This window comes from Telopea speciosissima, chromosome 7 (genome assembly GCF_018873765.1).
Source record: "Telopea speciosissima isolate NSW1024214 ecotype Mountain lineage chromosome 7, Tspe_v1, whole genome shotgun sequence".
NCBI lineage: Eukaryota > Viridiplantae > Streptophyta > Magnoliopsida > Proteales > Proteaceae > Telopea > Telopea speciosissima.
In genome coordinates this window covers 11,746,919-11,764,845 of record NC_057922.1, presented here as the reverse complement: position 1 = coordinate 11,764,845, position 17,927 = coordinate 11,746,919, and the positions used below count along the sequence as shown (strand labels likewise).

Here is a 17,927-nt window from a genome sequence, read left to right as displayed (position 1 = left end):
GGTTACCGGCATAGGTCTCGGCTGGAGGTAAGGGAGGATAGTTCCTTATTATGTTTTTGTTATTCTGATTATTCAACCCTTATTTCTCATTATACCCTTCTCTTTAATCTTTTTCCTTGTTATGTCCATACTTATTCCTAGATTACCTTCTTCTTTAAATGGTAATTTCAATTCTGTCCCTTCTTTTAGTTTACCTTATTACCCTTTGAGTTCCCCTTTAATTTCGATACTGTCATTCCATTATAACTTTCAGTTATTTACCATTCTGCCATTGCTCATATAAAATTTCAAATATTTACCATTTTGCCACTTGCGCTTATGATTTAAGTTATCTAACACTTGGTGGGCCCGTAAGAGATCCGAGCCTGGTTTTGAATCCCGGATCCACATCACTTGATTTCTGGTTCAATCTCTCAGTAGTGTGATATCAAGGCATCCCGTTCTAAGGTTTGATTGACCTCGGGGTAGGTTACCTACAATCTAAACTTCAGATTCAACAAACAACTCGCTATGGGGCTCGTTCAAGTCTATTTATGTTCAACTGGTGCAGCAATAACAGGGTAGGGTAAGAAGATAGCGGCAGCAAGGTAGGAGAAACAAAGAGAAGAAGAAATGAGAGAGGGAGGAGAAGAGCAAGATACACAGCTCTTGGCAAGCCAGGTATTAACCCAAAACTAATCAATCAAGTTCAAAATCCATCCCAAATCATTGGGGTACAAGCCATTATATAGAATTAAACAGAACTCCTAATCCTATCTTGAAACTGAAACAGTAGTCAACTTCAACTTGGACTCAAAATTTAAACACAAACTTAAATCCTACTAGCTATTAGCAATTCTAACAAGATAAAGATTAAAAAATAAAATAAAATAAATTATACCATTATCTCTAATGAATGCTACACCTAACTGCATCATCTCCCTTCTCTTTCACACAGTATTGTGTTTTCAGAGCTTGACTTTTGCCATTATCATAATGGGACAAAGGAGAATTGAAATTTTTTAAGAGTTGTGTCTTGTTTTGTTTGGAACAATCATTCATAGAATCTCACAAGAAGGCTAGATGGAGCTAATATTTCAAGATTGATCAGATTATGTTAACATTATTTGCATTATTGCCATAAAAAATAAACTTTTGATAGGGTATCTAAAGACTACGGCACAATTTTTTGCCCTCAGATTCCAGTTTCCCATTTTTTGGTTTTCCATCTCTAGCACCGCTAACCTATTCTTAGTGCTTTCCCAGTGTCTCAGATATGCATCAAACTCTTTAATAGATCCGCAGAAAAGAAGTATTAATATCAAAGATATCGAAAAACACAGCTTAATTTTAACCTCCACAAAGAATGTAGAATACAAGGCCGAAAAGGAAATGTTATTTAAGAATCATGCCAACCTCATATTCTTCAATTTCTTTGTCCCATTCAGCATGTGTTTTCAAATGCTTAGAACTTCCATAATAACTCCCAACCTTGAAATCAACGGACTCCTCTATGACCCTGGCTTGCTGTAAGAGAAATAACAGATAAAAAGTTGTATCTATGAAACCTCAATAGCTATGAATAAATAAATGGAAAGGTCTCTGTCTTCCCTCATGGACATTGAGATTACTAATTAATAAATGAATCTAGCATAAGGGGGGGGGGGGGGCAAGGAAGCAAAGAATTTGCACAGAAGCTCAATCATGGACCATACATGGACAGGAAAAATGTGCAGTAACATATAGAATTGCAAAACAAATAGGCCAGTATTTAGTCGGAAAAAAAAACAAAGGGCAAATATTTATATAGATACTAAAAAGATAATCTAATTAATAAATGGACTAGAAGAAAATTGTTGTCACAGGTCATGGAAGAAGCAGAATCACTTGAATCATAAGAAAACTGTGTAAATAAAATGCAGTACCGCAAACTGAAGGACAAAGAACATAGATGCAGTCATAGAACAGGACAAACGGAAAATAAATTCTCATAGTTAGATCCACACAAGATGGTTCTTCTATCATGGGATGCAATATGATAACCAAATTCCTATCGCAGTATTTATTTTATTTTTTACTTCACAAGAACAAAGCATCAAAATTGCTGATGCCAATGGGGAGTGGATGCAGTTCAAGAGGACATTGAGAGAAGTTACAAGGATGTCTGTCACAAGTCACAACTCACAGGGAAGGAAACTGTTCAAATATCATTGAAGTCGATTTCATTTTAAATCACAAATTTCATGCAAAAAATCCAATTTCACCAAGCTAATACTTTGAAAATTAACCTGATGATGCTCAAGATGGCAAATTTATTTCATTTCGAATTTCAAGCTTTTCAGTCAAAAAATGGCCCCAAAAAATAAAAAATGATGCCTTCATAAGACAAAATTACAATACATTCCAGCCTATTTCTATGAAAATAACATATTTTGATTGTGAGCTTCTCCACTTAAACTGAAATAAATAAGAACTCAATTGGATTTTATTTTATTTTATTTTTTTGGAAAGAATTCAGGGAAATCACAGTTTTCAGTTATTTTAAGTTTTTAACCAGCATAAATCAATCAAAACAAACATTTGAAGGGATTGTAGAAGATTGAAACATCAACACCAACCTTTAGGGGTTTCTGAGCTTAAAACGAGGTAAGATCAGAATCTACCTTTTCTCCCTTCCAAATCTTTTGGGAAATGAAAAAAGTTGGAAAAAAAAATTATTATTATTAATAAAATTTCATCAATTTCACAAGTTTTACTTTTGGTAGTCTTGTATGTACAGAAAAAAAGTGTGAAAATTAGAGAAAAACTCAATGTTGATAGCTTAAGGTGTACTGTGGCTGTATTTGGAAATGTTTGCACATACTAATAAATTCTGCGAGTATACGAGATGAGTGGCGATACAGGCTGATTGCAATATCTCAACGAGATTTCGGTTCAATTAATCATTGGGCCCTTTATAAATAGTCCTGATCTCAACCGAGACCAGTCGAGATCTCGCTAATCTCGCTGGTCTCAGCAGAGAACACACCCCACCCAAATTGCATGGTTTTGCTCCCATTTTCCACCGGAAATTCGTTGGATTGTGCGGAGAACCTGCATGGCTGCATCTAACATCAAATTTGCTACATCTACATCAAATTCAAAGAAGTTTGGATCTTTCACCTCGTACATCCTTGAGAGCTTCTCCTTTAGGTCCGCCTTCGAAACATTCGATCTCACATTATGTTTACTAGTTACTAATACATTAGTTTAAGTCTTTAATACATTATTTTTTTTATGTAATAGGTAAAAAGTAAGAGATTTGCTACACAATGGCTGATTGTGATGAGATAGCATGGCAACATGGAGACCCAATATCGGCAGATAAAAAGAAATCCAATTGTCAATATTGTGGGAAGTTGCTTAATTCTGGAGGGGCCACTAGATTGAAGCAGCATTTGTTTGGTGGGTATAAGGATGTGGCCAAATGCACACAAGTTCCTTATGAGGTGCAGCAAGCCATATCAAAGCACTTAAGAGTAGGAAGACTAAAGAAGGTTGAAAGGAAACAGCAACAACTAGAGTTTGATGAGGCAGTGTTAGAGATCAGTGCATCGACTTCTCTTCTTTTCTTCCCCATCTCTTCTTCTTCCATCGTTTCTTCTCTGGTTTTTCCTTTTCTTCTCAGGATTTGTAACAACCATGACTCAACAAAAATCTCGTCTTCAACCTCTGGACTCCACGAAACACCATGTGGAATTCCGTGAATACTGGCTTGATCAAAGTGGTCATAGCCCAGCCTTTATTTATAATATTGAAATCATATGACAAGAATACAACTAAGCAATGTAGGACTAAAACCCATATTACAACACTCCCCCTCAAGTTGGTGCATACATATCAAACATGCCCAACTTGCTAATTATAGGAAAAAATAACTTAGGACTGATTCCTTTGGTGAGGAAATCAGCCAGCTGATCACTAGACTGAATAAATGGGATATAGATTAGCCCTTGTTCCAACTTTTCTTTGATAAAATGTCGGTCAATCTCAATATGTTTGGTACGATCATGTTGAACCAAATTGTGTGCAATGTTGATTGCGGACGTGCTATCACAGTAGAGTCGCATAGGAAAATCAGTAACCATCCCCAAATCTTGAAGAAGCCCCTTGAGCCAAAGAAGTTCACAAATACCTTAGGCCATAGCTCGGAACTCAGCTTCAACACTAGATCGAGCTACAACAGCTTGCTTCTTGCTTCTCTAAGTAGTTAGGTTTCCTCCAACAAATGTGCAATACCTGGATGTGGATTTCCTATCATCAGGACCATAGTCCGAAATCTTGTGAGATCTCGCCGAGATTCTCGATTTTTTGTAATACCGAGTCGAGATGGCATCTGAAACTGAAAAGTGCAATATCTCGGCGAGATCTCGGTGATATCTCGGCGAGATCTCGGTGAGATCTCGGCAAGATCTCGGATCTCGGTTTCGACCCATTATTTTAACCCACCTACTACTTAAATACCTTACCTAATTGGACAAAACTAGACATATCTCGGCGAGATCTTAGATCTCGAGTTGACCCAAAGTTCAGGCTTCGAGTTGGAAAAAAAAAAAAGCACCAACTCGGCGAGATCTCGACTCGTCTCGGTTTTTCCAAAAGTCGAGTTGGTCCCAGTACCTTGATCAGGACTGCCAACCCTATCTGCATCAGTGTATACTTTTATCCGGAGGTGACTATGAGGAGAGAACAAGATTCCTTTTCCAGGAGATGACTTAAGGTAACAGAGAATTCTATACGCTGCTTCCAAGTGAGAAGAGTGAGGATCATGCATGTATTGACTGACAAGGCTTACAGCAAATATGATATCCGGCCGAGTATGAGAGAGGTAGATCAATTAGCCAACTAAACTCTAATAACTACCTTTGTCCACCGGGTCGCCGTCCTTACTCTTCAAATGTGTTTTGGGCTCAAGGGAGGTATCTGCTGGTTTACACCAAAGCATCCCTGTCTCTTGTAACAAATCTAAGGTATATTTCCTTTGAGAGAGAGATATACCCTTAGCTGAATAGGCAACCTCAATCCCTAAGAAATACCTTGATCTACCCAATTCCTTGACTTCGAACTCGGTGCCCAAATAAGCCTTCAACTTCTATATTTCTAGTTCATCACTGCATGTGATCACTATATCATCAACATAGACAATTAGCATTGTCACTTGTTGTCCTACCTTCTTCACAAACAACGTATGATCAGCATTGCTCTGCTTATGCCCATAAGCAATCATAGCCTTATGGAACCGGCCAAACCAAGCCCTAGGTGACTGTTTCAGACCATACAAGGCCTTCTTCAATTTACATACCTTTCCCTGAGTTTTTGAAGAAGTAAAACCAGGAGGTATCTCCATGTAGACATCTTCTTCCAAATCTCCATGCAAGAAGGCATTCTTCACATCAAGTTGTTGGAGTTCCCATCCTCGATTCACAGCACAAGAGATAATAACCCGTACAGTATTCATCTTTGCTATAGGAGCAAAGGTCTCTTGGTAATCAATACCTTGGGTTTGAGTAAACCCTTTGGCAACAAGCCTCGCCTTGTATCTCTCCACTGAGCCATCAACCTTGTGCTTCACTACAAAGACTCATTTGCAACCAATAGGTCTTTTTCCAGGTGGAGGACTCACCAAATCCCAGGTTTGATTTTTTTCAAGGGCATGCATCTCTTCATTCATCGCATCCTTCCATTTCTGTTCGGCAATAGCCTCCTGCCAGTTGTTAGGGACGGAAACAGAGGATAAAGAAGCTATGAAGGCATGGAAAGCAGGAGTTAGTGAGTTATATGACACAAAGTTGGAAATAGGGTGCAATGTACAACTTCTCTTTGATTTCCGAACAGCAATGGGTAAATCAAGACTGGGATCAATAGGGGGCTTACCAGAAATCTGACTAGGAGCAAGACTTGGAGCAGGAGCAGATGCCGATTGAGTAGGATCAGTGGTGGTGGTCTCTTTGTATAGAGGGTCGTCCAGAGGAAAATCAGTTCCCCGAGTGTACATAATTTTTTCTTGTTGTAGCTGTCCCACTTCTTGTTCTTGACTAGTAACCCCTTCTTCGAATTCAACAGAGGTATCCTCTATAGTAGGTATTTCAATGTCTAGAGGAGCAATCAGCGGGACCTCTTCACCACTTATAATCTCCCCCTGCAAAGGTTTCGGCTGTTTAAAGTAAGCATCAGACTCCCGGGACACTACATCCATAGTGACAAACACTTTCCGGGTAGGAGGATGATAGCATTTATATCCTTTCTGGGTAGCAGAATAACCAAGAAATATGCATCGCAGTCCCTTGGGATCAAATTTTCCGTGTACATGATGATTCCTGGCAAACACGACACAGCCAAATACTTTGGGAGATACAACAAAGGTTGATTTCCCACAGAGCACATCCAAAGGGCAGCGACCATCCAAAACACGGGAGGGAAGCCGATTGATAAGATATGTAGCTGTAAGAATAGCATCACCCCAAAAGCGAGGAGGAACAACCATAGTGAACATAAGAGAACGAGCAACCTACAGAAGATGGCGGTTCTTGCGTTCAGCCACTCCATTTTGAGCGGGAGTGTCAATGCAAGAGGTTTGGTGAATGATCCCATGGCTGTCCAAATAAGACCGAAAGGCACCGTCCATATATTCCTTTCCATTATCAGACCTGAGAATCTTGACCTTGGCATTGATCTGTGTCTCGACCATCTTATGAAATAAAGTGAAACAGGTAAAAACGTCACTCTTACTATGCATCAAATATACCCAAGTCGTCCAACTGAAACAATCAATGAAAGTGACAAACCATCGAAATCTAGAGCTAGACACACAACGGGCAGGGCCCCATACATCAGAATGTATCAAACCAAAAGGATGCAAGCTTCTATTGTCAGAAATTGGAAAAATGCTTCGAGTTTGCTTTGCCAAAGTGCAAGCATCACAAGAAAAATTATGTTTATTACATCTCTTCACAAAACTAGGAAATAAAGCGAACAAAACACTAAACGGTGGATGGCCCAAACGACGATACCAATTATTTAATTCAAAGAGTGCAGAATCAAAATCAGAAGATGCAAGCTGAGATGCCAAAGCTGCCCGGGAACTGTCAAGCACGTGCAGACCACCAACCACCTTACCACATGCAATCGTACTGTCCGTTTCCAAGTCTTGAAATAAACAATGGGTTGGAAAAAATGTTACTTTGCAGTTTAAATACTTAGTTATGCTACTAATGGAAAGCAAATTAGTAGTAAACTTCGGAACATGTAACACAGATGAAAGGGTAAGAGATGAAGAACACTGCACGGATCCCTTTCCCGAGAAAGGAGAAAGAGACCCATCAGCACCTTGAACCTTACTATGACCAGATAAAGGAAAAAAAGTGGAATAAAAAAGGAAGAACCGGTCATATGGTCGGTTGCCCCTGAGTCAATTACCCAAGAATCGGGCATGACCGAGGTACAATTCCCACCAAATGAAATACCTGTGGAAGAAGGTGTATTGGGATTAGTAGGCAGAGATAGAGTCGAGGCAGCCATGGAAGGAGATACAGATGTCGAAAAAGACGAGTCCAAACGAGTCACCATATCCCGCAAATTTTGCAAATCCTCCATAACCTGTGACAGAGAATGATCAGGCTGATCCTCAGTAGTTGCCTGATGAGCACGGGTATTATTGGACCGATTAGAACCACCCCTACCACGGCCGCGAGTGTCTGCAGGGTGACCATGAAGTTTCCAACAGCGGTCCTTCGTATGCCATTCCTTCCCACAATAATCGCAGTTAATGGGAGGGCGATCACCAAATGACCGATCAGTGCTAGCAGAACAGGAAGAGCCCCCACGGGCAAACTGTGACCCAGAAATAAGAGCCGATCTCTCCTGAGTAGCTGGGTGAACCATGGCTGTTCGTCGATTGTCCTCAGCCGAAAGGATCGCATAGGCCTGTTCAAGAGTGGGGAGAGGTTCCCGATTCAAAATATTTGACCGGATATGATCAAACTCAATATTCAGCACTGCCAAGAAATCAAAGACGCGTAAACCATCTTCCCACTTGCGGTAGGTTGTCGCATCAACATCAGTGGTGGCAGTGAAGGTGCCCAGAAAATCCAACTGTTGCCACATCGTACACATGGAATTGTAATACTGAGAAAGTATTAACTCCATCTGTTTGGTAGAATGAATTTTTTGACGGAGTTCATAGTATTAAGCAACATTCCCAACTTGAGAATATGTTACACCCCCATCCCAAAAAGGGATAAAATACAATAAAAGGGGTATAATTAGAATGACACGTGTCACCCTACACCGTCAGGATCTCGATGCAATGGCTCGAATCACAGTCTACTCAATATAACTCAAATGTACATCAGAGTGCGGGAAGAAATACATTTATAATAAAAGTAAATGTAGATGCAAAAGAATGGAAACGTTTACAATAATAAAAGCATTCAAAAGTCTATGTGATAGACAAATAATATATTACATCCTTTCTCAAGAGGTTAAATAAAACTAAGAACAGCAGTAATTATTAGAGAATTTATACTATACAAATGATGAAACTTAAAAGGAACAAAGAAATAAGTGTCTCGATCCAAGTGCCCCGTCGGCACAATTATCAACATCTAATCAACATCATAGATATAAGTCACCGATTGCACGTCAGCAACACTGAGCAAAACATATACAAGAGAAAGAGCCACAGAGACTTCCACTAAAACATCACCTGCAACACATCTAAAAAGGTTGCGCAAAGAGGGGTAAGCTCCACTAAGCCCAGTGAGGGGATGGGGAACATGCAAACAATAACACATAGTCCATGATGCATGAATTATTTAACAATATTAGCCACCTAACAAACATGTCTAAGTCACTAGGTTCTTGTTACTGCAACAACTCGGGAAGCATCATGGATTACTTATCTTATCACCACGATGCAACCTCAATTGTTACCTTGGGGCCCGCGCCGGTAGAAGCTACTCGCCACCCAGAGACAAACCCCGATAACCAATGATCATCCCCTGACCTGGCCTCGTATCACTCCTCAGGCACACAGGGAGGCTTGGTTACCCAACACCTAAACCCCTGTTGGTAAGGGTCGTAGCAAGGGGAACGTAACCCTAACCATACTATATGAACTATCGTGTCGAGAGGTATTCTGGGTGCATCAACGTCCTATACCATCTATCACCCGGGTACCAACACGACACGGCACATGACAAACCATATAATAGCACTAACCATATGATGCAATATAATACTATCGTATCGAGAGGTATTCCGGGTGCATCAACGTCCCATACCATCTATCACCCGGGTACCAGCACGACACGGCGCATGACAGACCAATTATAAACATGATGAAGACATTAACAAGCCACATTCATAACGCATACATTCACAATTTCCACAAACATAGTTATAATAATGCAAGAATGAGTATGCATGAGAAATGGCATACAAGCATAACATAATGCAAAACACTCCCAAATTAAGTCAAATCCACACCCACTCACCTATTAGTTCGCGAATTCGTTTATTAGGGTTCATCGTCGATCAACGTATGATAAGCCTCACCGTAAAAGTAATGGTGCCTAAAGAAGCGTGACAAAGCGAGTTAGGTAAGGTAAGAGGGGTCTCGAAGTCTAGGTTTAAAGGTAACACAATAGAGTTTAGGTGGACTCTTGAGTGGAGGCACAGTGCCTGGGTCCACCCCGGGCAAAACACTCTAAAACCCAAGGCTGAACTCTTGGGTGGATTCTGGTCTGGGTCCACTCCTGGGTCCAGTGTCAACCAGTAAGCATGCGGACTCATGGGGCGGACTCTAGTCTGGGTCCACTCCTGGGTCCAGCGTGAACCAGCAAGCATGCGGACTCACGGGGTGGACTCTGGTCTGGGTCCACTCCTGGGTCCAGCGTGAACCAGCAAGCATGCGGACTCACGGGGTGGACTCTGGTCTGGGTCCACCTTCCTGCTGAAACCGAAATTCACCACATGCAAGCTTCCAAACTCGAAATCTCATGGGTTTCAACCTACAAGGACTAGGGGAAAGGGTTTTTGAGTCACCTAGGGTCATAATACCCTACCCTTATTATAGGGTTGTTGGGTTCAAAGGTTAATTTCATCAAAACCCCAAATCTAGGGTTTCTCCACCAAGAACCCTAAATCCAAGAATCAAAATCCACAAAAGGGAAGAGGACAGACTCAAGGCTAGCATCAAGCCTCCAAGTAGGGAGGTTACCAACCCAAAAGCATCCTTGGGTTCCCCTAGGATCAAAACCCCCAACCTAATGGCTTCATCCCCAAACTCAAAAAGAAGTAAAGAAGAGAGGAAGAGATAGAGGCATATAATCAAGGACGTACCTCCTCAAGATAATAACTTCTAAGTAGGGGTGGTTGCACAAGCCCTAGAACTTTCAATGCTTCCTCCTCTCTTCTTCTTCTTCTCCTTCCTTTCTCTTTTCCTCTCTTCCACGGTTTTGCTAGGATAGATGAGTTAGTGACTAGTTAGCGGGTGCTTAGTGAGTGGATAGTTAGATTAACAAGTGGCTTAGTGAGTGGATAGTTAAGTTAATCCACAAAACTCCAAAACCCTCAATTAGTCTCTAGTGGGTCCCTAGGATATTTTAAGACCCAATCACTAAGTTACAAAAGAGGTGGTGGGGTCCAATGACACCTTACCCACAATAAACCCTATGGCAAGTGTGGACTCACTACCGGGTCCAGTTCAGGGTCCAGCCCACGGGCTTGGCCCACCTTTCAAGGGTTACCAAGGGAACATGTACACACGATATTTAAGGATTAAATGCTCACCTTCACGCGGTCACATCACCTATCACATCTAAATTCCACCCTTTTATTCCAATTATCTCCTTGACTGTCACGACCCAAAGTCACAGGTGTTGACCACCAATGAAAGTTCGACGTGGCCCGAAGAATTAAGGTGTACTTTGGGTGCAGGTATAACAGAATAAGTATCTTTGGCTGTCTTCCATATTTTCGCAGCCAAGTCAAGAAGGTACCGCCTAGCAATGTCTTGGTCCATGGAATTAACCAGATATGACATGACCAAGAAATTAAAATTCATCCAGCGAACCTGTGAAGAACCAGTCTCTGTAGGCCTGACCGAGGCGCTCGTGATGTAGCAAGACAAGCCACGGGAACCAATCGCAAATAAACAGGAACGAGAGCGCATAAGATAATTGCTTCCATTCAGCTTGATGGTGTTCACAGGAAACGGAATAAAATCACGTTGCGACGAACCATCAGATCCAGAAGAAGCAAAGGTGATCTCCGAAGCGTCAGGCATGGTGGCTGGAAAAAATCGCAGAACTCAAAAAATAAGACCTCTAAAAATAATTAAATCATACAGAGGGAAAAAAAGGACCCTTGGCGGGAGTCAACTCACCACCAAGGGTGGGAAAAAAATAACAGCAAGGTGAGGGAGACCCTCTCGCGAGAAAGAAAGGAAGGTAAGAGGTAGGGGGGCTGGCGGTGGAGGCGGAAGAAGGGGGGTGGCCCTAGGAGGGCTGGCGGTAGTGGCGGAAGGGGTGGGAGGGCCTGACGGGAGAAAAAGAAGGGCCGGCGAAGGTGGCGGAGGTGGAGGAGGCTGGCGGTGGTGGCTGGCCTTAGGGTAGAAACACGAAGGAGAAGAGAGAGAAAAAAAGAAAAAAAGGAAAAAAAATTTAATTCCTACATCCCCAAAATATTTTTGGCTCTAATGCCATGTGGAATTCCGTGAATACTGGCTTGATCAAAATGATCATAGCCCAACCTTTATTTATAATATTGAAATCCGGCCTTTTAAGAAAGGGGGCGGTTCTAACATGGTATCAAAGCAAGTAGGGGTCACAGTATCGAGTCCCCCTGGGAGCGGGCAGGTGTTAAAAATGAATTTATCCACCCGTGTCCACCTTTGGATAGTCCGTCGTGTTAGAGCTCCTGTTTGATTTACATATTATTTCCTCTCTTTCCTACAAGGTCGGCCTTTTAGAGGAAGCGGTTCCAACATGGTATCAAAGCTAGGCAACCAGTGACTGATTCTCTCCAAGATTGCTGTTTTGAGAGTCGATTTTAAATTCTAGTTTGAAGAAGGAAACCCTAGTTCATAGAGGAAGAAGAGGAACTAGGGTTTCACATACTGGTTTTGATGACAGCTGAAATAGTGTCTGAAGATCATACCTGAAGTTGGGTGTGCATCGATTTCTGAATCTGGCTGCTATTAATTTCTGCTAAAGAACTAATGTTGTGCTCCATCGATATGTATTTGCTGCCCTATTCCGCTATTCTGCTTATCGCAAGTTACGATTTATTTTCTTCTATGGATTCTTGCTATTTGTGATCTCTTGTCATTACTCGATTTGCTTAATCAAGCAATTTTTATCTTTGTGTTTGTGGCGGTAATAGTCGATCAACAAAATCGAGTTGATCCTGTTAGTTGCATCTTCTTTCTTCCCGCGGCTTGGGGTACCATTACCTCTCTTGGAGGCGACCCAATATACTAAGTTTTAGGTCGAAACTCAAAGGGAGTTGTGAGATATGTCCTTGAAATCAGACCTGAAACCATAACTACCGCTTTATCTGGTTTAAGGAATTTTTTGTTCAACCTTACCTTTGTTATTCAACTTTTTGTTGCTTGCATTCAAGATTTCAGGGTGATTGGCGGTCGAATGAAGAAGTTCTCTCGATATACACTGGTTCCAGTTCTCTGCCTTCTCCTTTCTATCAAGAGGTAGGAGATGACTCCCCCTTACATGTCTTTATCTAATTTCTGTGATTCCATATATGCCCCTCCTTTTACCCTTAATTCAAACATATCCTTTAGTTATTGTCCCTTCCTAGTTTGTCCCCTTACAATAATTTTAATTCCCATCATGTCCCATTGCCTCTTTAACTACCAAATTGACCCCTTGTAAATTCTGGTTTATTACCAGATTGCCACTCCTCACTTAAATTTGGCCTTGCTTATGCATATATATATATATGTATGTATGGATTTCATTTAAATTACAATTCTGCCATTCCCCTATTTGACTACCCAATTGACCCTTGAAAATTCTGGTTTATTACCAGCTTGCCCTTTGGCTTGGATTGCATTTAAAAGTGGATTTCCACCAACTTACAGCCATGCCATCCTTTTTTTTCAACACCGTTCTCTTTCAATAATTCTAATTCCCTTCATATCCCATACCTTTGGTATTTACCCATAACACCTTTGGAAACTTCTAGTAAATTACAATTTTACCATTCCTTCCTTTTTTCATACCCATAGCACCTTTGGAGAATTCTGGAAGTTTTATACTTTTGCACTATCTCTGACATAATCTTTGTTATTTGTCCACGTGAGGGGGGGATTATGTACAATACACCTGCAGAACACAAAACCTGAAGGAACATTGGTGCAAAACATAGAAGATCAGTTTTCTCCACCATTGCCATTGAGTATCCTTCGTTATTGGGTTGAGTTTGCCGTAAGGGGGAGATTGAAGTATTGAAGAGTATTGAAGATATTTGGTTGTTGCCTATTTGAGGACTTTCAGTTGGGTTGATACAGTGTTTTTCCGCTGCCTAATTCAGCTCGTTTCCGCTACTTGCTGCTCTAGGTATTTAACTTCAAAATTTTATGTCATTATGACAATCTGAGATTCATCACTGGTTAGCTATTAAAGATCGTTAAAAGCTGCCTTTCTTTGGAAGAAATTCTAGTCTCGGTTTGCTGATTATGTCTGTCCAGGTTTTGAAGATCAATTATTTCAAGTTCTTGAAGGTTTATTTGGGAGCTACATTCATCTATCAAGCTAGATTCTGCTGCAACTTAGTTTCTTCTTATTTTGTTCAAGTTGGGCATTGATACCTTGCATGCGCCAACTTGAGGGGGAGTGTTTGCATTATTATGGAATTCTTTTTTTTCCTTTTAGTTCAAGCTGGATCTTCTTTCTATACTTATTTGTATAATCCAGCTTAAGGGGGAGTGTTGAAGTACTGTTCATGTGACATTGTTCACATGAACAGTGATTTGGTTGATATGTGTATCTTCTATTTTCCTAGTCCTAGTTGGAGTCCTAGTTTCTAATTATGTCAAGTCCTAATTCTACTGTGAGTTGTTAGTCTTAGTTTCAGTTTGAGTTGTTAGTTCTAGTTCTTTTCCTATTGTAACTTGGAATCCTATCATGATTAGGAATTCCTAATCTGATTAGGAGTTCCCCTTTCTATTGTAATTTGAGATTATAACTACAAGCATTATGAGGGAGACCAAGGTTCAAAATCTCGCAAAATTTCGGCAATATTTCGCCAAATTTCGTATATCTCGAGTTGTCCGAGATACAATACCAATCCGAAATGGAAAAATACCATATTTCGACGATATCTCGTGAGATATCGACGAAATATCGTGGACTCACGATATATCGCGAGATATTGAAAAAGTCACTAAAAGTGTCACGTGCAATATTTCGAATATTTCGGAAATTTCGATGAAATTTCGGTCATCTCATTTCGGAAATCTCGGTAATCTCGTTTCGAAAATTTCGGAAATCTTGATCATTTTTTGCATTTTACACCCACAGAAAAATACCATATTTCGACGACGAAATTTCGGTATCTCGGAAATTTCGGTCAGACCGAAACACCAAAACGAAACGAAACGAAATTTAGTACCATGAGGGAGACTGATAAGTTTAACAGTTCTCTCCTCTTCCTCATCTTCTTCTCTTTCTCTCTTCTTCCTCCATTCTCGGTTCTGGTTTTCTTCATCTATACTCTCTAACATGTAGAAAACCTAGGACCTATAACCAGTAACTTGAGAGAAGAGAGAAGAGAAGATAGAAGAAGAATTTATTGTAATGTTTGAATGAATTAATTGATAGGTAAGCCCCTCTATTTATAATAGAGGGGAAATTACAAATAGACTAAACTAGGCCATGTGGGACTAATGCCCACATAGCCGACTGTACCTAATAACATAATAAATAAACTACCCCCAAAAGGACTAGAATACCCCCAAGGTATTCTGGATTACATATTCCAACACTCCCCCTCAAGCTGGATTATACAAATAAGTAAAGAAAGAAGATCCAGCTTGAACTAAAGAAAAAAAGAACTCCTAATAATGCTAACACTCCCCCTCAAGTTGGCGCATACAATGTACTAATGCCCAACTTGAACAAAATGGGAAAAAAACTAAGGTGCAACAGAATCCAACTTGACATATGAATGCAGCTCCCAAATAAACCTTCAAGAACTTGAAAAAAATAGATCTTCAAAACTTGGACAGGCATGATCAGCAAACTGGGACTGGAATATCTTCTAAAAAAGGCAGCTTTCAACGATCTTTAATAGCTATCCAGTGATGAATCTCAGATTGTCATAGTGACACAAAATCTTGAAGTGAAATAACTAGAGCAGCAAGCAGCGGAAACAAACTGAATTAGGCAGCGGAAAAAAACTGTATCAACCCAACTGAAAGTCCTCAAATAGGCAACAACCAAATATCTTCAATACTTCAATCTCCTCCTTACGGCAAACTCAACCCAATAACGAAGGATACCCAATGGCAATGGTGGAGAAAACTGATGTTCTATATTTTGCACCAATGTTCCTACAAGTTCTGCGTTCTGCAATGTCTGCAGGTGTACTGTACATAATCCCCCCCTCACGTGTAGTACACGTGAACATAACAGAGATAATGTAAAAGATAGGGCAAAAACAATAATATTCTAGAATTTTCTAAAAGTGATATGGGTAATTAAAAGGAAGGAATGGCAAAATTGTAATTTACCAGAAGGTTCCAAAGGTGTTATAGGTAAATACCAAAGGTATGGGATATGAAGGGAATTAGAATTATTGAAAGGGAATGGTGTTGGTAAAAAGGATGGCATGGTTGTAATTTGGTGGAAATTCACTTTTAAATACAATCCAAGCCAAAGGGCAAACTGGTAATAAACCAGAATTTTCAAGGGTCAATTGGGTAGTCAAATAGGGGAATGGTAGAACTGTAAATAACACAAAGTTGAAAAAGGGATGGCATTCTGGTAAATATGGTGAACATAATAGGATTCCTTTGAAAGAAACAAAGAAGGCCATAGGGTCAAGGAGTAAATAAGTTCACAAAGTAAGGGCAAAGCTGGAAACTCAAATAAGGTAATGATGGCACATGATGACATGAAAATTTGGAGAATGGCTTAAGTGGAATAAAGAGAGAAATGAGGGGTAATATATGAAACTAAATAAAGTAATGATGACAGGATACTATTGGAGTAGTTGTCTTCACGTGAAACAAAGGGGTATTATGGAAATCCAAAATAAAGCTAACCAAGATGAAGAGATATCGTGGGCAGAAGGTCTTCTTCAACCTCACGACACAAATAAAGGTGGAGAAAGTCACGGAACCAGACCTGGTTCGAAGGGAATATCGCAACAAATAGGGCTTTTTCAACCTGAAATATTGGGTAATACTTCGTAATCTTCAGGCCTCTTCTACTGTGAGAGAAGGAAGCATAGCCACCTTCAACCTTTGGCCACATCCGAAACCAGAAACGAAACCAGACTTGACTTCGAAGAAGAAAATTTCCTCACCTTTGATCTGTTCAATCCTAAATTTCAGGCAAGGCTTTGTAACACGTAGGCCTCTCAAGATCACCCAAGGACAGTCCCTGATTTTAGGTATTTATGCCGACAAAGTGTGGCTGAAACAAGTTGGGGCGATAATCTGAGAACCAGACCTGATTTGGTTTCGATTCTCACTGTAGGAGCATCAACAGGAGCCAAGATTCTAGAGTTTCAATCGCCCTTTGGGAGAGAACAACCACACAAAGTTGCAGGAGGGAAGGAAGTTTTCGGCAATGGCCATCGACTCCCTCTCGACAACTAGATAGCACATATAATCCTTATTCGATTAAGTGAGACCTTCGACTCAGTGGAAGAAAACCAGCAGAGCCAGCAGAAACCCTCTTCTCATAATCGAGAGACAGGAAGACAAAAAAGGCACGGTGAAGCAGTATATAGTCTTCTTCCTCCAGCAGTCGTACAGCGGAAATACTTCAACATGCAGGTGGAAATCAGGTGGAACCCATTCTACTAGCGACATCAAATCAGAGAAACCCTTAAGGCAGCAACTGTCTATCTCCAACCTTCATTGAATGGAAAAAAACAGAAACATAACTGCAGAAAATTTTCCAGAACTGGAAACCGCAAGCCTTCAATGTATAACCACATGATTTCCAAATAAATAAAATTACAAGGATGAAACAAGCAGGAAACCCTAGTTCTTCTTTTCTTTCTATGAACTAGGGTTTCTCCATAAATCGGAGAACCTTGAAACGACTCTCAAAACTGCAGTCTTACAGAGAATCAGTCACTGGTTGCCTAGCTTTGATACCATGTTAGAGAGTATAGATGAAGAAAACCAGAACCGAGAATGGAGGAAGAAGAGAGAAAGAGAAGAAGACGAGGAAGAGGAGAGAACTGTTAAACTTATTAGTCTCCCTCATAATGCTTGTATTTATAATCTCAAATTACAATAGAAAGGGGAACTCCTAATCAGATTAGGAATTCCTAATCATGATAGGATTCCAAATTACAATAGGAAAATAACTAGAACTAACAACTCAAACTGAAACTAAGACTAACAACTCACAGTAGAATTAGGACTTGACATAATTAGAAACTAGGACTCCAACTAGGACTAGGAAAATAGAAGATACACAAATCAACCAAATCACTGTTCACGTGAACAGTGTCACATGAATAGTACTTCAACAAAATCATATGACAAGAATACAACTAAGCAATGTGGGACTAAAACCCATATTACAACACACCAGAACCACAACAAATCAGGAGAGTCGTGGACTATCTTCTACCACTTGAGAGACACGATTCTGAAATTCTTCTCCAAGTTTCAAGACCAAAAATTTGCTGAAGAAGCCATCAGC

The 17,927-nt window shown here is 40.4% G+C and overlaps 1 protein-coding gene and 1 long non-coding RNA gene across 3 annotated transcripts in view; both read right to left on the bottom strand.

The window, feature by feature from the left end:
• The window catches only part of LOC122667913 (endoribonuclease Dicer homolog 4-like), a 106,348-nt gene that overhangs the window by 76,377 nt on the left and 12,044 nt on the right, over positions 1-17,927 (bottom strand). For both annotated transcript variants that reach the window (XM_043864397.1, XM_043864396.1), the window contains exon 3: positions 1,396-1,506. In XM_043864397.1, coding sequence (XP_043720332.1) covers positions 1,396-1,506 — 111 coding nt within the window. The remainder of the gene's footprint in view (positions 1-1,395; positions 1,507-17,927) is intronic.
• Positions 3,126-16,320, bottom strand: LOC122667916. The gene is made up of 3 exons (XR_006333876.1): positions 16,307-16,320; positions 9,964-9,967; positions 3,126-3,193 (listed from the first exon to the last, which is right to left on the bottom strand). It is a non-coding gene; the product is annotated as an uncharacterized LOC122667916 (long non-coding RNA).